The 24,158-nt window shown below is 37.0% G+C and overlaps 2 protein-coding genes across 2 annotated transcripts; both read left to right on the top strand.

The window, feature by feature from the left end:
- The first annotated feature begins 12,094 nt into the window (after nt 1–12,094).
- LOC143452071 (proteasome subunit beta type-3-like) lies at nt 12,095–13,344 on the top strand. Its single transcript, XM_076952904.1, has one exon. The coding sequence runs from the start codon at nt 12,160–12,162 to the stop codon at nt 12,775–12,777; it is 618 nt and encodes a 205-aa protein (XP_076809019.1). The 5' UTR covers nt 12,095–12,159; the 3' UTR covers nt 12,778–13,344.
- Nucleotides 13,333–17,559, top strand: LOC143452070 (MAP3K12-binding inhibitory protein 1-like). The gene is made up of 7 exons (XM_076952902.1): nt 13,333–13,453; nt 15,146–15,259; nt 15,486–15,569; nt 16,417–16,508; nt 16,609–16,676; nt 16,868–17,032; nt 17,110–17,559. Exons 1-7 carry the CDS (start codon nt 13,394–13,396, stop codon nt 17,337–17,339), a joined length of 813 nt encoding a protein of 270 aa, XP_076809017.1. The 5' UTR covers nt 13,333–13,393; the 3' UTR covers nt 17,340–17,559.
- Nucleotides 17,560–24,158: the final 6,599 nt, after the last annotated feature.

The following is a 24,158-nucleotide window of genomic DNA, read 5'->3' as shown; positions in this document are numbered from 1 at the left end:
GCTCCTCTATGATTTTGTCTTGGAATGTAAAGGGTGTGAGGAAAAGCCTCGTTCGTACGTAGTGGGTAAGTTGTTTTGAGAAGATCAGATCTGCATAGTAGCCAATATTGGGGACGTTGTAGCCACCTTTATCTAGAGGGTTTTGTAAGGTTTCTAACGTTAGGTTTGTGTGGGGGTTTCGGGTGATAAAACGCGTCGTAAGTATGTTTAGTAGTTCTCTAGTTTGGCGGGGTAGGGGGTGGGTTTGGGCCTGGTAGGTTATTAAAGGTAAGAGTTTTGATTTGAGCAGCACTGTTTTCCCTTCAAAAGGTGTTATAATGTTTTGCGATACGTTTCATTTCGTCTTTGAATGCGTTTAAGGGGGCTGTCCATGCGTCGCTGGTTTTGTGGTGACCGAGGGTTGTTCCTAATAGTTTGAGGGATGACGTTGTCCAGTTGATTGGGGACCCTGGGATTGGTTGGGGGTTTAGCGTTGAAGTTAGGCAGACTGTTTTTTGCGCATTAAGTTTTAAACCCGAAGCCTGGGAAAAGTTTTCTAAGATGCGGAGAGTTTCATTTATCGACGGTCGGTCTTTAAATAAAAAGGTCGTGTCATCTGCATAGCAGATCGCTTTTATCCGGTTGTTGCCTGTGCCGTGAAGTCCATTTATAAGTATATTTTGATTTACTTCAATGATAAGGGGTTCTACCGCAATCAAAAATAAATACAGGCTGAGTGGATCTCCCTGTCTGACCCCCTTGTGTAAGCATATCTTTTGGGTCATAAAACCATTTACTAAAACCCTTGACGTTGCGTCGGTATTGATACTTTGTACAGCGTTTAAAAAATGCGAGGGGAAGTCCATTTTGGTTAGCACTCGGTAGAGCCATTTGTGGTCTACAGAGTCGAAGGCTTTTTTGAAATCTATTGCCAAGAGGTTGTAAGGTTGGTTATTTGCTCTACATTTGCTAATTAGATCTCTTAGTATAGGGTGGTGGCGCCAAAAATTGTTTTTCCAGGTTGTGCGTATGGGTGACGCTTTGGAGGTAAATTTTTAGTCTGTTTGCCAGTATTTTGGTAAAAATTTTAAAATCTGCATTAAGTAACGATATCGGTCGATAGTTGCTTAGTTCTTCCGGGTCGCTTTTTTTGTAAATGAGGGTGATTAATTTCGGGTGGTATCTTGGTAGGGTTTTCGTACCAGGATTTAAAAAGTTGGAGGATGGTTCCGCCTATGATTGACCAACATTGTTGGTAGAACTCGCGGCTTATTCCGTCCGGGCCTGGGGTCTTATTTTTTTGTCCGGTTGTTATAGCGTCGAAAATTTCGCGATCTTTAAATTCCGTTTCTAGGAAATTTCTCTCTATTTCGGTGAGTTTGTGGGCAATTTTTCCTACAAGATCATTTTGGGTTTCGGCGTTCGTTTCGCCGGTCTGGAATAATTTTGAGTAATATTTTTCAACAGTTTTTAAGAGTTCGGCCGGCGTGGATTGGGGCAGACCGTATTCGTCTACAAGTTCCTCTATGTGTGTGTTTTCCTTTTTCTTGGCGAAACGTTTAAAGAATTCTGGGGAGTTTACATTTTCGTTTGGCGAAAAATTTTTCTTTAATTTTGCGTTGGTTTGTTTTCTTTGCTATTTTGCTAGTTCGTGCTTACATTTGAGATATTGATCGTGGAGTTCTGGGTGATCGCTTAATCTCTTAATTAGGCGTTTGATATCTTGCTGTAGGGATATCTGCTTCTGTTTTAACGTTTTCGAAAGGCGTTTGGAGTGCGAAATGACAAGGTTTTTTATACTATTTTTGATTTCTAGCCACCACTTGGACAGGTCGGGGAAAACTACTGGGTACAGTGAGCGCCATAAAGGCCAACGATGTTCTAATTCTGTTAAGAATTCTTTATCCCGGTATATAGCGATATTATTTTTCCAAAACCCTTTACCTCTGGGTTGGGTAGTGATAGATTTGGTTTGGAGGGTGACGATGTCGTGGTCCGAATGAGGGTTGGTAATGTTTTGGACTGCTACGCAGATTATATCTTTCGTTAGGTAAAAACGATCTATGCGAGATTGGTATTGGGAGCTATGCCAGGTAAAGGATTTAGAGTTGGGATTGAGAGACCGATAGGGGTCGCTTAATTGAAAAGCATTCGTAAGTTTTTTTAATTCAGTTTGTTTTTTCCTAGGCCGTTTTGGAGGGTGACAATCTAGTTGAGGTTGGTCGACTATATTAAAGTCGCCTGCTAGTATTGTAGGGAGGTTTGGGTTGATAAAATCGTACAATCTCAAAAAGAAATTGTTGTTTTCGCTTATTTTGGTTTTCTCCGTATTCGGGGCGTAAACATTAATGATTTGGAAAACTTTTCGTCTTATTTCAATTTCAGCGGAAATAATTCTTCCGTTTTGGTCGAGTTGGTGGTTAAGGATTTTAACACAAGAGTGATTTATGAGAACTGCGACTCCTGCCGAGGCTCTAGTTTTATGAGGGGCCGAGTTGAAAATTGCGTTGCCAATTCCCCATTCGCTTTTCCATTTATATTCCGTTGCGTGTACACTTTTGGTTTCTTGTAGTAGAAATATTTGGATATCCCTTTGTCTCTTAAGGAGATCAAAAGTTGCGGTTCTTTTCGATTCGTTTCCTAGGCCTCTACAATTGAGAGTGGCTATTTTTACATTCATGAGCAGCGTTTGGTTCGCCATGTTATTAAAAAATAAGGAGACAAAAACAAACAAAGGTGCTATAAACGTATTAAAAGGCGGTAATTTACACAGTGTTACTTAAAAAGGGTATAGTTATCTTGTTGCCACATTCACATTTTGTCTCTGTGGCAGCGTCCCACCAATTACAACTACATTTGATGAACCGTGTGTCACATTCGCACAAAAATTCAGTGTTGCGGCTATTTGGTACTGAACCGCAACAGGCTGTTTGAAAAATTTCTCGTTTCCTCTTGCGGTCAGGAGTTTGTTTACTTAGTGTAAGGTTAGTATTGTTTAGCATCTTACTTGGTGTCCCTCGTCTTATTTTTGGCGGTGTGCTGTGCTCCTCTGCTTTGCGGTCAATGTATCTTTCTATTGCTTTGATGCGCGGATTCCTCATCGGGGTTTCTTTTGTGTTGGGTCCTTCTTCTTCTGATTCCACTGGTCAACAGCCAATTTGCTTCTGAAACGAATGAGGTCAATCTTGGCTAATTTGGGGTCACTGATCTCGAATATCAACTTTAAATTTGTTGATTAGCTCTAGTTTTTGAGATATGGCACCATGCCAAAATGTGCTTTACTTGCTAACGCGGAAAGAAGTGTGCGTTTATCTGTTGTAGTTTGCATCTGCCAGATAGAGTTGGGCACTTAATATATTTGTTTGAAGGTAGATGACGTTTCTATTCATATTATTTTTTATTTTGACGTATGTTTGAGTTGGGTTGTTTGCTTGCTTCATGTGTGTAGTCTGAACTGCTCTTTCTGCAGATGCCACGTAAATGCATAAAAAATGCAGACAATTTCTACTAGATTTGTGGTGAAATAACTTTTTCTTCACAAAAGTGAAGTATAACGGCTGTGGTCAGGAAAACAAACCTTGTATTCAACTTGTATTTTGGATATAAAGTTGGTGATCAGGACAAGAGTTGGGCCCCTAACATATGCTGTAACTCCTGTGGTGCAAATCTTTGGCAATGGCTAAACGGAAAAAGAAAATGTATGCCCTTTGCTGTTCCAATGGTTTTGAGAGAACCTACTGACCACATTAGCGATTGCTACTTTTGCACGACCCCCCACCCCCCGGTTTGTAAAGGTTTGTCGAGAAAGAAGAAGCAAAGTATTCAATACACAAATATTCCATCAGCAATTCGTCCCGTACCGCATGGAGAATTACTTCCTGTTCCTGAGGTACCTAAAGAATTCACGTTACGTTGAAACACTATCTTCCAAAGAACCACACCTTATAACTCAAAAGAAATTGCACTATCTTATCCGGGATTTGGAACTACCAAAAGTTAAATCAGAAATTTAGACTTCAGCTCTAGACTACAGCAATGGAATCTTCTGGCAGAATCATCATCTTCGAAGACGGTAAATTTGATCAAGTGTTATTTGACAAAGAGAAAATTGCATGGGAAGCGTTTAAGTTGCTGGCCACAAAATTCTTGGGGAACAAAAGAGCTGACAACTACACGGAATTGGTGTAAATCTCATTAAAGCATACAGATGCATGGAGTGCAATATGTCACTGAAGATACACTTTTTGGACTCGCACCTGGATTTTTTCTACCAAACTGTGGAGATGTCAGTGATTAGCATGGTGAGCGATTTCACCAATGCATATCTGCAATGCAAAAGAGGTACCATGGAAAACAAAATCAATCAATGCTTGCTCACTTTTGCAGGATGATATGTAGGGATGCTCCATTAACCGTATACGAGTTACAGGACAAAAGGAATATAACAGATAAAATAGATTAGAAATTCATATTTGGAAAGTGGCAGTTATTTGTTGCATATGCTATGCTGAAATATAAACGCATGCAATTATTACACTGTTTGTACATTGTTACTGTTGTGTTCAATAAAGTGCACCAAGGCTTGCCATATATAGATTAACATACAAAAATGAAAATTTTTTTATCTTTTAAACTAGAGCTAATCAGCAATTTTAACCGACATTTTTGGATTCAGCGTCCAAAAATACATAAGAATCAATTGTTTTCTTAACGGAAGCAAAAAATTTTTGAAAAATTGTTGACCAGTGTTCTTAAAAGTCGCTGTCTGATGAAAATACCTTTCGGGTTGGGGTGAATTTATCGTGGATTTCCGGGGTTTTCTCGGTTGAAATGGATGCATAGTTCCGTTTCACGAGTGTAGGTCTTGGCTTGTATTCCTGATTTAAGCTTTGATGCAAAAGTAGTTCCTTCTTGACTTTTGGCTACTTTTTCGTTCCACTTAGCTCTCGGGGGACGCTGGGGTTGGACAAGATTCTTTCCACGAAAGGTGGAGTTCATCATTGATCCGGAGGTGGGAAAGTCGACGTTGTTGTTTCGTCACAGCGGGGACGACCCCTAGTGGTTTGCTTTCAAACGTAACTAGGTTTCCCCTTCTTTGCTAGGTTGCTTTGCAGTTGAAAGGTGGTGAGACGAGAACTTCTTTCAGCAAAAAACGATGACAGCTGAGAACCTCGTGGAGAAAGAAAAACTTGCTAGATCTTCCCTCTCAGTTGACGGCTTTCTTATTTCCTTTGCTGGAAACCATGTTGTTGTTGTGCATGTCATATTCTATTATTTCACCGCTGGTTTATGGTGTGGAGTACCAGGTATGGAGTACCAGAGGGTAAATTAAGGGTTACATAAGAAAAGGAATTAACATCTTGGGTTTTTGGATACTCGTTATCTAGGCGATACCGCATTTATTTCAAGGCTCCACAAACCTAAGACGTTTTTTTATTTTGTTAACATAACCCCTAATCTAGAGACCTACGAAAAGTTTTACGCGTGGTAGCGCTATGGATCTATTATTTCCCGCGGCTAAGCGTACATGAGGCCGTTGAAATTCGACGTTTCGATTCTTTCAAAACAATACAATAACTTCATCATGTCCGGCCGTGGTAAAGGAGGTAAAGGTCTTGAAAAGTGAAGGAATGAAGAAGTAAAGAACCTCGACAGAAAAAGTGAAAAATGGCCGAGACTCTCACCTATGCAGAGAGATTGAAAAGACAATGGAATAATGACGTGGCTGCTGACTACTGCGACCACCGAGAAGTAACAATCCAATTGGTTAATGACACCAAACGAGAAGATATCTACAGGCTGCTGAAAGAAATCAAGATGCCGATTCAATACATCGAAGGCATAATACAGAAACCCGGGAACACGGTAAATATTACCGTAGATAGAAAGAACAATGCAATAAAACTTGCAGACCTACTACGTAAGAGGCCGGATGTAAAGTCTGCCATCGCACACGGAGATGAGAGAGTAGACCTCACGATCCGATGGGTACCTATCCACTACCCACAGAAACACATCGATGCAATCCTCGCAGAATTTGAGATCCAAGGTCCAGCACATTTGGGCGTCGATAAATACGGCATCAAAGATGGAAGGAGGATATATAAAGTGAACAAGGAAACGATGGAACGACACCAACTCCCATCGTACCTGTACCTGGGCAAAATCAGATGTGCGGTAAGCTATAACGGACAAATTCAAACCTGTTCTTACTGCACAGAACAGGGACATAAATTTAAAGAATGCCCGAAGAGATGCCAGGAAAATACGAACAACCCGGCTGAACAAGATGTCCCGATGACGACCGCTCGAATTTTGAAATCAGATGAGGAGGAACCATCACCTTCCCCCAACGAAAACCATAAAGAGGCACCTGATCATGCAGAAAAACAAGAGCCACGACGAGGAGGAAAGAGCGGACGGGCTGCAAGGAAGAGCCGAGCAAAAACGGAGCTGTCATCAGAGAAAAGCCAGGAGCCCGACTCTGATGAGCAACCCTCGGAGCGGGAGGAGAGTGAGAGCAGAGGGAACAAGCGAAAGAACATCAGTGGAGAATCAAACGAAGATCAAGAAAAATGACCGCATATACGATTTTTCCAGCTGGAGACCCGGATCAGGAGGGAGGATATCTACAAACTGATAAAGGAAACCCAAACACCGTTTAGCTATATTGAAGGGATAATCCAAAAACCCGGGAACGTGGTAAATATAACTTTTGATAACAAGCAAAACGCAATACGTTTAGCGGATATATTTCAGAAACGACCAGAGGTGAAGTCTGCCACAGCTCATGGTGACGACAGAACAGATCTCACAATCCGATGGGTACCAATCGATTACCCGCAACGACATTTGGAGGAAATCCTTGCGAAGTTCGAAATCAAAGGCCCAGCCCAGCTGGTCACGCAACCTGATGTTAACGGTGGGTGGGTTTAGGTGTTAGAATGGGTAAGCAAAAAGTTGATTTTAGCTATTAAAGTATACATGTGTTGGAGTTAGACTTAAATTAGACGGTAAATTTAGGTTACTATGTTATAATGCTTAGGTTAGGTTAACAAAACACTGTAAAAATAGCTTGGAATGCACGTGTTTTTCGATGAAATAGTGGCAGCCTTCTTGGTTAATTTAAATGTAATAACTAGGGCAACCAAAAGTCAATATGGTCAATTTTTTACCTGCTCAGAATGCTATGAAACAAGCACAAAACAAATTTCAGCTTTGTACGACGTGTGGTATAGAAGTTATTAGGTCAGATAAAGTCAAAATGTTACGTTAGGTCAAAATACGGTCAAATTGTTTCGTTAGGTCTTTTTTTTAGGTCAAAATCTATTAAACTTGTAATTTTGTAACCATTTTGTAATATTATTCTTCCGTTTTTCTCTTTTCTTGTACCGCAAACAATTCCAGTCCCGCAAATTTTACTTAGAACCAAAGCCACAAAGAGAGGGAAGGCTTTTCAGCGCGTTTGGTGACGTCACGATGTGACGTCATTGCATTTGAAACTGCAAGTTGTCAATCTTAATACGCAGAAACGAAAAAAAAGTCAACACTAGAAAAGCATTTTGTCATTTTTAAATGCAGCTTTAGATTAGAAAGTTGCTGTAGACAGTGTAGAGACTATCAGTATAGCGTTTTTCAAAATGAGGTCAAAATTTAAACATTTTAGGTCAAAATAAGGTCAAAATGTAAACTTTTTAGGTCAAAATGTAAACTTTTTAGGTCAAAATGAGGTCAAAATGTAAACTTTTTAGGTCAAAATAAGGTCAAAATGTAAACTTTTTAGGTCAAAATGAGGTCAAAATTTAAAATTTTTAGGTAAAAAAACTGGTTGCCCTAGTAATAACATAGTAACCAAAACCTTAATCATCTTTCAATTCTAAATGCAACTTCAAATTAAACCATAAATAACTTAAATAAATATTTTTAGTTCCCAACAGCCTATTTTTGCAATGGATTACGTGAACTAGGTATAACGGTGAAACAGGCATTGTGTAGAAATTTATGTAATGTAGCCTATCCGAACATTAAGGTCGGCCTATTTTTTATGGACAAGCGAAATCAATAGACAAAGGTACACTGTCTACGCTTAAATTAAAACTTTTTGAAAAGGTTGCATACCCTAATACCTATTCTCCTAACCCCTATAATACTACCCAAATAAGCAACTACGTGACGCCACCAATGCCAGGGTGCTATATCGATCGGCAACTTTGAGCATGTGCTCGGTTAAAAACTGCTATTGCAAAGTTACGTTTTATAATCGTAAAATTTCAACAGGTTTTTAGTTGTTGATCATTTGCACATAATTTTTATTTCTCGTTTGAAGAATGATTAGTGTGATATACGCCATAAACATGAAAGTAAAACTTCTATCATTTGATCTTATGTGATCTTATGCCTTCACACACGACCTTATCCCAGAACAGATCACCCATTTTCTTGTATTTTTTAAATACGATTATTATGTTAGTTTTTTACATGACATTCATGTTATTTTTGATTTTAGGAATTAATAACCTTTAGTATTTTAAGATGATATTCATGTTATTTTTGATTTCAGGAATTAGTAACATGCTGAGTAATAATAGTAAGCACTAGGAGCAATTTTCCAATATTCACCCATCACGCTACTGCATTAACTGCAAGCATAAAAGTATCAGCGGAAAAGCTGGTTCTATGCGTACGCCTAGTTAAAGCTGGTTTGCTGTCTGGTTAATTACCGTAAAGTTTAGTAGAGAGGTTTTGCGGAAAACCCGTTTTCTACGCAAAAAAACCGGCTAGGTCAAACTGCTGAATCCAACTGTATTATAAACGTATAGTGTCCACGCTAGAGGTCTATTAGCCTATACAAGTGCATAACCACAGTAGGCCTTTGTATACTAGACACCATGCTGGTACTAAAATTTTGGTTATCCATTGTTTATTTTATTGTCTTCGATATTGTAATCTTATTTGTTACATAATTCTTAGTGGATAATTGGCTTGTTAATTAATAGGTATGTGGCGGCCTTGGTGGCTTTTTTTAATACCATTACGTCATTCTTGGAAATGTGTTTTCCAGTTAACAATTGGAGTTTTTAAACTTTTAGTACCGCCACATCATTCTTAGGAAAGTGTTTTCCAGTTAGTAATTGGAGTTTATAAACTTGCTTTTTCAGAACACTGCAATTATCGTTGGTATATTTTAAAACTTGCTCTGAATAACTTCGTGTGAAAACTCCTGTTAGTACGTTAATAGCAGCCACGCCTGCTGTCCACATGGCCCCCTTGTTGAAGTATATGTCCGACAGGGTTAACGACGAAACCCTGCAATACGAACAGTTCAAACAATATTTGCGTGCCCGGTTACTCTCGGAGATACCCTCCAACATGTAGCTATTTTATCATCTGTAACGGTTCATTCATTTGTATATAACTTCATTTTGTTATTTGTGCTTGTTCGCCATTGTCCTCTTCAGTTTGTTACATTTTAATTGTTATCTTTTTCCTTCCGTAGCGGGGGAGGAATGTGGCGGCCTGGGTGGCTTTTTTAATACCATTACGTCATTCTTGGAAATGTGTTTTCCAGTTAACAATTGGAGTTTTTAAACTTTTAGTACCGCCACATCATTCTTAGGAAAGTGTTTTCCAGTTAGTAATTGGAGTTTATAAACTTGCTTTTTCAGATTTCAGAACACTGCAATTATCGTTGGTATATTTTAAAACTTGCTCTGAATAACTTCGTGTGAAAACTCCTGTTAGTACGTTACCAGGTCGTTTCCAAGAATCTCCAAGAAACTGTTTCCAACTTTAACTGAATGTAATTTGCATTGCAAACGCACTGTTTTTCTCGTTCACACGCTTTGAAATGTTAATGCCTTTTTTGTCGGATATTTCCGGCACATCGCACAATGTTTTATAAGCTCGAACTTCTGCGCAGACGCGGCGCAGACGTAAAGTTATAGACAGATGTAATACCGTACTACGGTAGTCTTGGTGATTGCAATTCAGTAGATATCTTATTAGCAGTGTAGATATCTTATTGGCTGTCAAAAAGGTTAGAGAATTCTAACCGCACGCAACAATAGAGTCAGATACTAATGCAGTAGGTTAATTAAGTCAATAACGTAAGTTAAGACCGATAAACTCTGCATCTGCACATCAACCTCTACATTGTAATGAAACCAACCTCTGCAGGTACAGTGATTCGATTCAATACAAATCTGTGTAAAAATTGTTGTCTCCCCCCTTTTTTTTTTAAAGATCCTAAAGGCTTGTTTTGTTTGGAAATGTCCCTATTTGAAATCATAAAGTATGGTATGCTTGACTCTGATTTTTTTAAATTACAACTGTTCTGTACTCTAAAGTGAGTACCGGTAGCATATGAATTCCTTTGCGCAATAAAAACATGGATTTTCTAGTGGTTTCAATTCTACTTGCTGGACTTTTTCAATATGATGTTTAGATATGTGGTCAGCGAAAGCATACAAATACATAAGAGTTTACTTGTTAGGCTATCTGCAGTGTGATACATATTAGCTAATTTTGTTTTGCATGTCAAGCAAAGCTTTAAAAAATCAAACAGAAGTAACAAATCGGATTATTGCATTCAAACATGCCGCAGATAACTGGTAATAAAATGATATTTACAACAAAACCAGTTCCTGTACAACTATAGTCAATATATTATATTTGTTGACAAGTAAGATTTTTTTAGGAAAAGTCAAAAAATTTCAGTTTTGTTTCAGTTTCAACATTAAAAATTATTTTAGATCCATTAGTTTTCCAGCCTGCAAAGTTTGGTATAGGTGCACTCAATACTGCTTTTCATGAGCTTCAGTGCTGCACTTAAGATGCGTTATTTTCCACTTAATGACTTGGACAAAACTTCTGTGTACTCAATTTTCAGTTGACTAGAAGATTGAATAAGTGAAACTTTTTAATTGCGCACTCACATTTATATATACATGTTGGTATTGATAAATCATTTGCTTTCTCAAGATATAGACTAAAAATTGGGAATTCATTAATAGGTTTAAACACCAACTTATGACAGTCTCTCAAAATAGTTTAAATTATAAGGTATCGTTGCCTTGTTATCACATCTAGGGTACTCATTTATGCAGAAATCTGCTAAAAAAATGCCAACACCAAAAAAAGTTGTAATTTTTTGTATTTTGTGAAAGCGATTTTCTAAAGTGTTAACAGTAGCGTAGTCGACAAATGCTGCTTAAGCAACATGCATCACACTGACCTACATTTCGGAAAGAGTTGTTGTACTGTTTTATTACATCATACTATTATGTTGTGTTGTTACATTATGACATTATACTGCTCTTTGACATTGGTTGAACAATTACAAGTGTTTTGTAAAAAGAGAATTGCAGTTTATAACTTTAAAGTGTAAATTTAGTTTCATTATACCATGAACCCTTAATGTGTACAAAACTCCTTAAACAATATGTTACAACGTAATTTGCAAAAGTAAACACTGCGCAAAGAGTAGTATCATGTTTCATACACGACGCGCTGTGATATGTTATGCAAAGAGTTAAATATAAGCCAGAATTTGCAGACTTCCTTTATCCCCCTGGCTAACTTTGCTACAGTTTGTATGATTTCTAAGGCATGTTTTCCTACTTAAACTTAGCCACGAAAAAAGATCAAGATTTTTCGTTAATTTTGGTAAAATTTGATACATGCGAGCGTAATGTATATTTTGCACAAAGTTTTTAGACCTTTTTTAAATGTGTACAAAAGAAATCTAGGTTGTACCATATTGTGTAATGGAACAGTCAGGTACACATTTTAACGCTTAACAAATGCATCATTTTTGTAAGAACTGCGTCAGCAGTGGGTTGAAATTTAAGTGGAAGATGCTGCATTTGAAATGCACTGAGGCCGAAATCTCATAAAGCCAGAAAAGAAGATTTCTCACAATTTCATTTTGTCAAATTTTTAAAAATAGTGTATTGCTGCCAAGTTTAACACCAAGATTGTTTAATTTCCAGTCTAATTAGTAATCACCTCGCTGTTCAGATGACAAATCAGATAAAACTGCAAATAAGATTAAACTTCTCTCTTAAGTTCTTTTTGTATTCAATATTGGATTTTTAAAACGGTTTATTTACAGAGTTAACAGTGCCTTTGTCATTCCAGATTTTAGCATTACTATCAACTGACCAAATACAGACTTTAACTATGTCTATTATGTCATATAATGGAGGTGCTGCTATAGCAATGAAGGGGAAAAATTGTGTTGCTATAGCATCGGACCTAAGGTTTGGTATTCAGGCTCAAACTGTTGGTATGGATTTTGAAAAAGTGTTTCCAATGAGCGACCGCTTATATCTGGGCCTGACTGGCTTAGCAACAGATGTGCAGACAGTGGTTCAGAAACTTGCATTTCAACTCAAGCTTTATGAACTTAGAGAAAATCGGCCAATATCGCCAAAGACATTCCTGAGTGTTGTTTCAAATGTTCTATATGAAAAAAGATTTGGGCCGTACTTTATTGAACCCGTTATTGCTGGTCTTGATCCAAAAACTTCAGAACCATTTATTGCATCATGTGATCTAATTGGATGCCCTATGGAACCAGAAGATTTTGTAGTCACTGGCACATGCGCTGTTCAGATGTATGGCATGTGTGAAGCTTTATGGCAACCAGATATGGAACCAGACCAGCTATTTGAATGTGTATCACAAGCTCTCTTAAACTCAGTTGATCGTGACGCTGGTTCTGGTTGGGGCGCAGTTGTGCACATTGTTGAAGCTGATAAAGTGACTACAAGACGATTGAAAGCTCGAATGGATTAAACTAGACAATTTAAGCTTGTTTCACTTATACTAAAAAGCTGCAAGTTTTGGGAAAATGTTTTGGAGTTTTGCAATAAAAGTACTATGTATGTCTTACAGATACAAATCATCCTCATTATTTCACGAAGCTATGGTTTGCTGTTGATACAATAAAATGTTTGTTTTCAGTCAAATTTTGCCTTTGTATAGGTTTGCTAAAGTATACCAAAACAATTGCATTGTATACTTTATTCATGTTGGACTAATTAAATTATACTGAAAGCGCTTTTAGCTTGAACAACTTAGTTCATGCAAGAAAATTTATTTCTTTTGACTGTATTATTTACTTCATCTGTAGACTTGGAATTAACTGTTGTAGTGAAACTATTTTCTTAAAAATAATTGAACTAGTGGTCAAAAAGAATAAATGGTCAGGTTGTTGAAATAACATATTGCAATTTCACTTTAAATTGATAAATTAAACAATACTGTTAATGACAGGCTTCAATATATGCTAGAACTCGCTTACTTAGCATAATGCTAGTGATTTTGAGTGTTGAATTTTTATGTATATTGTTAAAACATTAGGTGGTTAATAAATTTTAAGATTTAAAGCATACATTTTTGGTTTCTGAGTATGACATCTGAAGCTTTTTTGGAAGAAGTTCTTGGATGCTTTAGTAAATTTTTTGAGCAGGTGAGTATTTTATTTCAGGCCAATAAAGTTTTTTGCTTTGTTGATTTTAGTAAATGTCTTACATATAATTAATTACCTTACATTATGTGTTCCCAACAAAAGGTGCTTTCGGTTTCAGATAAAACCGTTTAGGTGTATAACACCTAGGGATGGGCAATTCAGAATCTATTTTTACATGTTTTTTTATTAATTTGTTTTACCATTTTTTGTTTCTTGCTCTTTGTGTCATTTGATTAGGTCTAAAGTAAATTATTTAGTATAAAAGAATAAGTGCTTCTTGTAAAATGCTCTTGTTGTAAAGGATTTAAAAACATATCATACGTTTTCCTGATAAGTGGAGCATTAAAAGGTTGTGAGCCCATTTTTCAATCCAAACCTTTAAGAAAATTGCTGTAAAACCTCTTGTAAAATTGCTTATTTCCTAGTTTGTTTTATTATATAGTGAAATTACTAAAAATGCAATTACTTGAAAACTCACGCATGCTGCCCCCTGAAATCTTGCATCTGATTTTAGCATGACTTAGGCCAGCGTGGTCCAAATACTTTTGACTTACGGGCCACTTTACAAAAATGTGACAACTTGCGGGCCACTTCCAATGCTATTATGACGTAACACACTATTATGACGTAACAAACAAACGGATGCAATGATGCTGTCGCAATTATTGGATTATGCCAAATTTCTGACTGTTGCGCAATAGCCAGTATTAGGGTTCCAATTTAAAAGATACATAACACGAAAACTGTGGAATATTTAAAGGAAACAAAAACGTCCGGAACACTAGGTACATATCAGCCTTTAAGAAATCCAGTTGTACTGACGAGACCTGATAGGTTGAAACAGTATAGGCCCTGCTGTCTACAACTTTGAATTAAATTTTTGACACTTTTTATCCAAAAGCTATACTTTTTCTAATTAAAATAAATTAAATCAATACTGTGAAAGCTCGCGGGCCGCAAAAATATTATCGGCGGGCCTGTAGTTGGACCACGCTGACTTAAGTTATTATGTCATGGAATTCTAATAAAATCACATAATTACAACTCTTGCAATAGCTTGCTAAACTCAAGACTAAATTCAAAATTCAATAATTTTCAACTACTGTATATACATTTAGTGCGACCTCTGATTGGTTTAGCAGATTTTTTTTATCTTTTTCGTGAAAGTCCAGCATTCTCATGGATTTCATAAAATTTTAGCATTGTCAGGTCTTTAAATAAAGATGCATGTATTTTATGGCATTGGAATTTATTTATGCATTAGTTATTTTGTTTTATTGTGAATATGATTTTAAAGATCGTGTATACATAATTTTAGTGAAAGCTTAATTGACTTGGTTAAAATTACTTGTGCTATCCATGAAATGATGATGATACTGGCTGGCACTCCCTTGAAGTTGTTTTTTACAATCAGTCGCAATGAAAGCATTTCGACTAGCCAACTGTATGTACTTAGTATGTCATGAATAGATATTGTGGTGATTGGGCTTGCCTACTGCTTCGCTAATATTACCGAAAGAAATGTGGCTAGCTCACACCTTTAGAGGTTTTGAGTTATATAGTGCTAAGCTGCATAGACTTGTGTTTGTGGTAACTATGTAAAGTGGTGGTGGAAAGCGAGTTGCTAAAATATATTAGATGTAGTGCGAATCGTGTGAAATTAACGAACTGTTGTTGTTTCTTGCATTGCAGGCAGGTTTTCCTGCATCATTTTTTCCTTTTTCATCATCAGCGAAGGAATATAAAGCAATGCAGATCTCAGAAAATTTTCCTGAGATGGTGTGGGTATTATCAAAGTCTTTACAGGTTTGTTACAATGTAGAAGTGTTAAATGTAAAATTACTGCAATTTGCTTGCATTTACTAAGTGAGTTTTTTTATGTAAAAAGTTACAGGTGCTTACATACTTGTATTTCTAGTTACTTTTCTTCAGCTTGACAACTTAATGTTTTTGTATGCTTTATAGAAAACATTTTCAAGATAGATTTGACAGTATAACTTTGGTGCAACTATTACTGAAGTGTTTTCTCTAGAAATTAGCAAAACAATCTTCTACAGAAAAGACAATGATTATGTCTGATCCATCTCTTGTTCAAATTACTGCCACAAAAGCTCAGGTGAAGAGACATGTTTTATGAATGATTTTCCTGCAAGTATCAGGGTTGTATGCTAGTACCTTTATATGCTTCTGCTCTATACTGCATATATATACTCTACGCTTTTCAATTTGCTTACAAACTGTTATGTGTATATTGTAGGGCTTTAGTTTTACAATGGTTGCTGACTGAATTTTGGCTGTCCTAACTTTTAAAGTTGATGATGTGAAATTGTGTTTTAGTAGTACAGTGATACCAACTTCTTGGTTTACAATTTTTTCTTTAGACAACAATAAATCTGTTATAATTTGTATCTTTTGTTGCAGGTAGCCACTGCTTGTTTCAGCATCTAATACAGTAGACTCCGCTTAATATGACCACCTTAGGAGTAGGTCCAGGTGGTTTTGTCATAATATTCGATTGTTCTCCCTAACCAAAACTACAACCCGTCTTTTATTTCATTAACATTAAACAGCCACATTAAAGCAGTGAATTGAGAATACATGTCGTGTTATATATTTGACATGAAAAATTTGAAAGTGATGAAAAGATATATCATACTATCTGAAGACTGATCATAGTAAATGGAGAGTTTTATATGGCAAAGTTCTGGACCCGTACCAAAATGGTCATATTAAGTGGATTTTACCCTAATAATAAACAAGAATTAACAGACTTGATTTGATAAAATTTCATGCTTTAACACTGGATTAAAATGCATAGTTTTCATTATTTGCTTGGCTTACCACGGAATTTGTTTTGTTATTACATATCGTTAATATGGAGTGGAGAAACTTGGAAAGGAGTTGATTATAATGTTATTATTTGTTAACTACATAATTTACATTGTACTTCCAATTTTTTTTAGCTTGACCAAAGAATAGCAGCTTTTATATCCCACGCGCAAAGCACAGTGGATGAGCAAAATGTTCATGAATTTTGTGCAAACAGCCAGAAAAGGTAAATTTTTTCGATTTATATCTTTAACATCCAACCCTTCACGATAAAACAAAGTCAATCGTATAGATGGCTTCAGTATTAAAGAAAGATGTATGTCTAGTTCTTCAGGTTGTGCAAGAGCCAATGCACTGTACAAACGACGTGTAGCGAATCAAACCCACTTACAAGGTATATACTGTATTAAGTTGACTTAAGAGTTACAAAGTATGTGTTGCAAATTTGATGCCATCTTGTAAAGATTTTTCAGACAGTTACGAAAGGATACGAGACTGTCTGTTATGAATATATGAAATAACATAATTTAAATTAATAGTATTTTGTAATAATATGAAATTTCACGAATACTTGCTGTTACATAGTACAGCGAGTGATAAACGATGTTGGACCACAGATGCAAATAGACTCACAAGGTGCCTGGTGTGCGCCGATTCATAAAGACAACAAAGGAACCTCAGATAAATCGCTTCATTATGGTGTTGAGGAACGTCTTTCCAACTTAGAACACCACGTTGGCTGCGAAAGAAGTACGTTATATACTAATTGTGCAACAGTTTTCAGTTGTTTGTGCTACACCACGGCATGTTTACAATTTTCATAATAGAAAAGTCCCCAAAGGAGATATATGCGCGATTAAAAGCGGTTGAAGAGCGGGTGTTACAGCTTGAATCTATGTCCCCTGAGTATTTCTTGGCTAACGCGACAAGTGCGCCACCAACCAGAAGCCGTAGCTCTAGTATGGAAGAGAAACAACAGAATTCGTTGATTGAAATAGATGACCGCATACGATATTTGAAAGAAAAACTTCTTGCTAAGCGGTTTAAAAGTAGCTGATTTTCTTTCTTAGCATGCGAATGAATTTCCTCAAAACCGCCCATACTTTGTATTTTCTTTGTTTTGTTTGCTATTACTCCAAATCAAGTAACATATCTCCAATTATAGTTACCATTTTTCATGATTGAAAAATACGGTGGTTTCATAGCTTCGTTACTGTTTTTGTATCGTTTGTTCATTCGATATCGTACTTCACAAAAAATGCTATTTTCCTCTTTGACCAGTGATGTTACAATACTGTATATGACGTTTCGGTTAAAATGGGGTCCATGTTGAAAAGAGTGGTTGTTATAAGAAGAACGGTATGACGTTTAGGTTTTGTCACAATGGATAGCTGTATTTGACTTAGCTATCGTCTTGGTTGGCATATGAGTCCCTCTCACTTCTGACCGTGAAGTTTGATTTTTCGGTTTACATCAATACGTAAATGTTATTTAACGTACACTTACCTATTGATAAATCGCCTGCGAAAAAATGAATACCCCGGCAGCAACAGAATACACTTTTATTATAGCCTTCAGTCGCCCAACAATTGTAATTTTGGTAATCACGTTTTAATGCACTCGTTTTACTGTATCTCCATCAACCCTCTTAGACTCGCAAAAAAATCCATCTCATTCTTTTGTAGCATAAATCTTTTTTGTCCGTTCGTTGTTTTTCTTCAAAAGTTGCATCATCTTGGCCAAGTTTGACCTCTGACGTATTTGTTTTCCAAGTTCCGAACCAGTTCAATCAAGGTCTTCCCATTATCATTTCTGATGCAGATGTTTTTCTACGCGTAGGCTTGTGACGTAACATAGAGTCACGTGGTTTGGTTGTCACAACGGAAACACTGTTTTAAGCCATTAAATTAACTGTACGATAAATATTTCGTACCGAATTCCAATCCAAAAGAAATGATCTAAGCCGCCGCATCATTTTACGCTAAACTCTACACCAATACTAGAACAAATGCTAGCACGAAAATCGCTTTTTTGAAAGAGATAAAACGCAAGATAATCCCATAAACATCATAAATCTTGAAACAACCTCTCACGCGGTAGAGGAAATAGAAATTGCGATCAAAACAATGAATAACGGCAAATCGCCGGGACCAGAAGGGATCTCTGTGGAATTCTACTAATCATTTTATAGATAGAATACGACAAGTAATGCCCAAGCTGATAGGGGAACAACAATAGGTGAAAGGACAACAGTAATAAGGTATATGTACGACCACACGCGTCTCAGAAAGACCCGTCATTCTTCATCTCTCTAGATTTCGAAATATCGTTTGATTCGATGGAGCACGATTGGGATAAAAATCGGTAAAATCAACTTGAACCGATTTTGGCAAGAAATTGGCGAACAAATCGAATGAGTAATAAAAGAAATCGATAAAAAATACCCCACGTTCGACGCCAAAGAGGAATTTATAAAAGCGAGACTGCTTCCCATTAGCAATTACGCGGCACAAACCTTCCCTGTCTCAACTGAAAAAATAAAGAAAATCAACAAAAAAGTAGTTAGATATGCAGTTGGAAAAATTGAATACGCCGACATAAAAACGCTCCAACTACCCAAGCTAGACGACGGACTCATTTTCCAAACTTTGAAATATACGCCGACTTAATATATATACGATCAATAATTTACTAAAATACTGCCGAGCGAGAGTCCTCAACGAACCGTTGAACGCCCACACAAGTTACATAGAATACCAGATAGGCCATGCAATTGCCGATGTCTTAGAAGTAGTTAGACTAAATAATATACCGCACACCGAATCTCGTTCCCCGTACTATAAAAAATAATGCAAATAATAGAGAAATACAATCTAAAACGAAACGACTTAATTGCAAAGAAAATTAAAAAAACGTATGAACGTATCATCAGGCTTGTCCATGGGAAATGTCCCATGGGATGGGATGGGATGGGACAGCACGAATTGCAATTCCCATGGCATTGAAAATTTGCTAAATGAGCACAGTGACTCGGAATATGAGTACCAATGATAACACAGGCCAACAAAAAAAAATTTTTTTCAAAAGGCATAATATGTTAGATCGATTTAGGGGTATATCAGGGACGCTGAGTCCGAAAATGCCATTACTTTTGCTGAATTGGCTCTAGTTTTTGAGACATTGTTTTTTCCTAAATACGCCATGAAAAGTTACAAATGTATGCTAGTGAGTAACGTAGGTTAACAAAAACTGAAGCCATGTGAAGCAGCTATTTAGTTTTGCCCAAATGTTGAGTTGTCTGGCACAAATTTCTCGCTTGAGAGGTAAATAAGACCTTAGATTAGTTTATATCATCTCCCATCAAGCACTAACATAAGCCTTAACATCAACACATAGCATAACATTCTTGATTCGGCAACAAAAATAACGTTTTACCGGGACAGAGAAAAAATGTTAATGCAATTTTTCTCTCAAGAAGATAATTTTGTGTACTGTAAAAACATCGAAGGACTTCTTTCATCTATGGGTCTACTTGAGTATAAACCAGAAGAATGGAGGTCATTCATTGACAGCTCCAAAAAAGGCTTGAAATGTGTGCTACTTCACAACGAAAATAAGTTTGCCTGTGTTCCAATTGGCCACTCAGTCGTTTTAAAGGAACACTACCAAAGTGTAAAGATGATCTTGAAGAAACTTTCTTATACTGAGCATAACTGGGAGATATGCGTTGATTTGAAAATGTTCAATTTTCTCTTAGGACAACAAGGCGGCTACACCAAGTATCCCTGCTTTATTTGTTACTGGGATAGTCGGGCCACTGATCAACGCTGGATTAAAAAGGGATGGCCCATACATGAACAGCTTGTGCACAGAGATAAAAACATTGTAAATGAACCTTTGGTCCTTTGTGATCGCATCATTTTACCCACATTGCACATCAAACTGGGTTTGATAAAACAATTTGTCAAGGCCTTAGATTAGATAAAGATGGTGCTTGTTTTGATCACCTGTGCAAAGTATTTCCTGGTCTTAGTATTGAAACGCTGAAAGCAGGAATTTTTTATGGGCCACAAATACGAAAATTAATTTAATATTAAGTTTTTCCATCACATATGACTGAAGTTGAGAAGGCAGCCTGGCACTCTTTCGTTGCAGTTGTAAAAGGATTTCTTGGAAACACAAAAGCAAGCAACTATGTGGATCTCATAGAAGTAAAGCTTACAAACTTTCAAGCTCTTGGATCAAGGATGAGCATAAAAGTTCACTATCTATTCAGTTACTTGGATCGCTTCCCTGAAAACCTTGGAAATATGAGTGAGGAACAAGGTGAAAGGTTTCACCAAGATATCAAGGTAGATGTGATACTCACATGATGGCAGATTACTGCTGGGGCCTAATGCGAAGCTGTCCACAACCAGACTACAGGCGAAAGTCGTACAAGAGAACTTTCCTGCAGATGACTTTAAGCTAATTTGAGTAATTAACTAGAGTGCATCTAAGAATTTCACTAATGCACATCCTGAGATGGGTATATTTTTTCGTATAGTGTTTTGTTTTGAATACTCCGTGGCAAATAAAAAAATTGATTGCTTGTTTATTTCGTCTGTTTTTACAAATTGTCGTCTTTCTTGTGTTGGCTTAGGCATACTTGGTTTGTTATTACCAAATTACTGCTATTTATTGTTCACTTCAAGCAAGTTTTAATGTGGTATTGGAAGCTTAGTCTCACACATTGCAATATGTTAAGAGAATCTGTTGAAAAGACGAATAAATGGGGCATTTTTTGTGTTGAATATACGGAAAAGAATAGACTTATGCAGCACTTCTTCATTTAGCTAATCTCATTGTGTCTTTAGCTTTTGTTCATTCTTGTGGTTTTAGTGCAGATAGACTTACAACAACATTTAATATAGGCTGTTCCTTAAGATAAAATGCAACCTACGTTAAAAATTAAAAGGTACCAAAAATATCAAAATTCGCTAATATCTTAAAAACTAGAGCCAATTTGCAAAAACTAATGGCATTTTTGAGCTCAGCGCCCCTGATATACCCTAAAATCGTTCTTACCTTCCATGCCAAAATTTTTTTGTTGGCCAGTGTAATAAATTGTCATAGATAGACAACTTTTCTGAACTTTAAAGTTAACAAAGTCAATAAATTTTGTCGTTTTGTATCTCTCTTTGTACATGTAGTCAATTCTAATAGACATTAGACTTAAATTTCCATAAATTTAATAATATTTATTGAATTGTATTTTGATGGGATGGCATGGGATGGGATGGGATGGGACAGGCATGAATTGCTATGGGATGGGATGGGATGGGACAGAAAAAAATGTCCCATGGACAAGCCTGCGTATCATACAAACGAAGAAATTACAAGCAATAAGCCACTTCGTTAAAAAATGGGAAAGAACGCATCTAAAAATACTCCCAAGTTATCTACGCACATTCAACTACAAATGTGCTTGGAACCTCTTGCCATTTGGCAACGAAACGTGAAATTATGAGCCATCATCAAAAACCAGCCTTCCCTTTTGTAAAATAGGACCGGGCGCTGCTTATGCCCTATTTTTACATGCCCGCAGACCTAAACACAATGGAAAAAACACCAGACACGCAAAAAAACTCCAGAAAAGAAGCCTGAAAAATGAAAAAGTGGAAAATCTTTGCGAGCTAATGTTTTCTTATGACTTACACCCAAATAAAGACAAATTGCTCATCACCCTTATCACGGTGGCCAAACATCACCCACTGGAAAACAAGACTAAGATGCGTCATCGACAACCAAGTGTGTTCACTGAACAAACTGTCAAATGATGTAAACAGGGCCTTTAACTTTAGATTGACCGCAATACGCAGAAACCACCCGAACATAGTAGATAATATGAAATAAACTACAAACCAAATTATGTGAAGGCTGGGACAGTGGGACTGCATAGTGGTCTAAGAAATGAGGAGTTATTGTTTGTGTCAATTGATGATTTTGATTGCTCTCTCTAATTTCAAGTAAAATTTAAGCCGTGCGTACCAATAACAGCTGAAGTAAACGCAATGATTGCTACTTTCAGTACGGGTATGCTACTAATTTTGCTATTATAGACCTGAAGTCGATTAAAAGAAAACTAAAAAACATTCGACTAAATTAAACCCAACTGGAGATTCCCAGAATACACCGCAATTAGTTTCGACACCATTGTGTGAATTGGATTATTTTATTATTTTTATCATATTTTTTTATCGTGTGTTCAACAATCTTTATTTGCGTGTACGTTTTCTTTTAAGAAATATGCTCATGCGAATAAAACAAAAATAATCTAAACCTACCCGTAACCCGCAAGTAACCTAAGCGAACAAAAGAAAGCATTACTTTGTGCCTTCAGGAAAAAGTTTCTACACCTGAGATTTCTTTGAAAATAGTACTCAGCCTTAATCAACAAAAAAGACCTTTTCAGGATTAGTAAGGCAAAAATGACTTAAGCAGAGAGAGTAAAAAAGAAAAGTCAATGGCTTTTCAAAATCCCTGAAAACTATAGCAAGGACTGTGAGGTAATCAGTAATCACCAAGTTTTCCCAACCTCTAAAACGAGGAGATGGCCTATCTATGAGCTACTTAACTCTGTGAAAGTCCCACTGAGCGCTGTAGAAGGTATCGTACAGCGCCCTGGAAATATCGTAGATTTTACCGTGACACACAAAAAAGGAGCAATAAAACAAGCAAATTTGCTAGAAAACGTAGAAGGGATCAACAACGCCATAACCCACGGTGATGAACACTCAGATTTAACCGTCTCGTGGGTGCCCATTCATTTCCCTCAGGAAAGTATTCGAGAAGCCCTATCGAGTCTAGGGATCTAGAAACCGGCCACCTACGACCTAGATAGACTACGCCCAAAAAAGACGGGAAATGAATTTTTACACCAAAAAAAGCTCTGTTATGAGAAGTAAAACCGCCATCGCTCATTTCTTTCGGGCTCTACCGCTTCATGCTGAACTACGAAGGCCAGCAAAAAACATGCAGTCGCTGGGCTGAAGAAGACCACATCGCAAAAGATTGCCCGCATAGGCAACAACAAAGAATCGCAACATCAAAATCGTGGAAAACATAAAATTCTTAAGAACTCAACAACATCTGAACCATCTCCCAATCAAATTTCGTCAATTTTTAAAACACCAAGAACACCATTTCACTAAAAGAAACTACCCGAAAAATAAAAAGCGGAAGATAACGAAAATATGCATCTGCTAATATGCATCAAACTAATATGCATCCAAGAAATTGAAATCGCAGTAAAGGCAATGAAAAACGGAAAATCACCCGGCCCGGACGGTTTATCAGCAGAGTTTTATAAAGAGTGTTGGCCAATGATCAGAAACGAAATACGAGAGCTCATACAATACTGGTTTGTCCAAAAAATGATCCCGGGGAGATAAAAAAAAAGGTATTATAACTCTTGTCCACAAAAAAGGAGATAACGCAGATTTAAAAAACTACAGGCCGATAACCCTGCTGAATGTAAAGCACAAAATATATACCAAAGTTCAAACAAACAGACTAAAATAAATTCTGCCAAAATTGATGGGGGAACCCAAATTCGCAATAGTAGGAAAAACGAAGGCACTGTTACGTCTTTTCTGCTCGGTTTGACGTGCCTTTGTGTTTTCTGCCTTCGGCCGGAGGCATTGATAATTGTGATTGTGCCTTGCCCGTTGTCGAACCTGTCATTCTACCGATGCCTGTACTGTTGTGCAGACGTGCCCTGTTTTTACCATTTTTATGAAATACAATTCTGTAGTTTAACTGCGAACGAACGTTCTCTAACGTTCTAACGTTCTAACTAACGTTCTCTTCGAACCAGCACAAGAAAAAGGCCGGT

The sequence above is a fragment of the Clavelina lepadiformis genome, chromosome 4 (genome assembly GCF_947623445.1).
Source record: "Clavelina lepadiformis chromosome 4, kaClaLepa1.1, whole genome shotgun sequence".
Lineage (NCBI taxonomy): Eukaryota > Metazoa > Chordata > Ascidiacea > Aplousobranchia > Clavelinidae > Clavelina > Clavelina lepadiformis.
Note: the sequence above shows the minus strand (reverse complement) of the source record. Positions and strands in the feature narration are given on the sequence as shown.

Coding starts and splice junctions, on each gene's coding strand:
- LOC143452071 (XM_076952904.1), top strand. CDS start 12,160: ATGTCTATTATGTCATATAATGGAGGTGCTGCTATAGCAATGAAGGGG.
- LOC143452070 (XM_076952902.1), top strand. CDS start 13,394: ATGACATCTGAAGCTTTTTTGGAAGAAGTTCTTGGATGCTTTAGTAAA. Junction 13,454..15,145: donor TTAGTAAATTTTTTGAGCAG/GTGAGTATTTTA, acceptor CTTGCATTGCAG/GCAGGTTTTCCTGCATCATT. Junction 16,509..16,608: donor TGTGCAAACAGCCAGAAAAG/GTAAATTTTTTC, acceptor ATGTATGTCTAG/TTCTTCAGGTTGTGCAAGAG.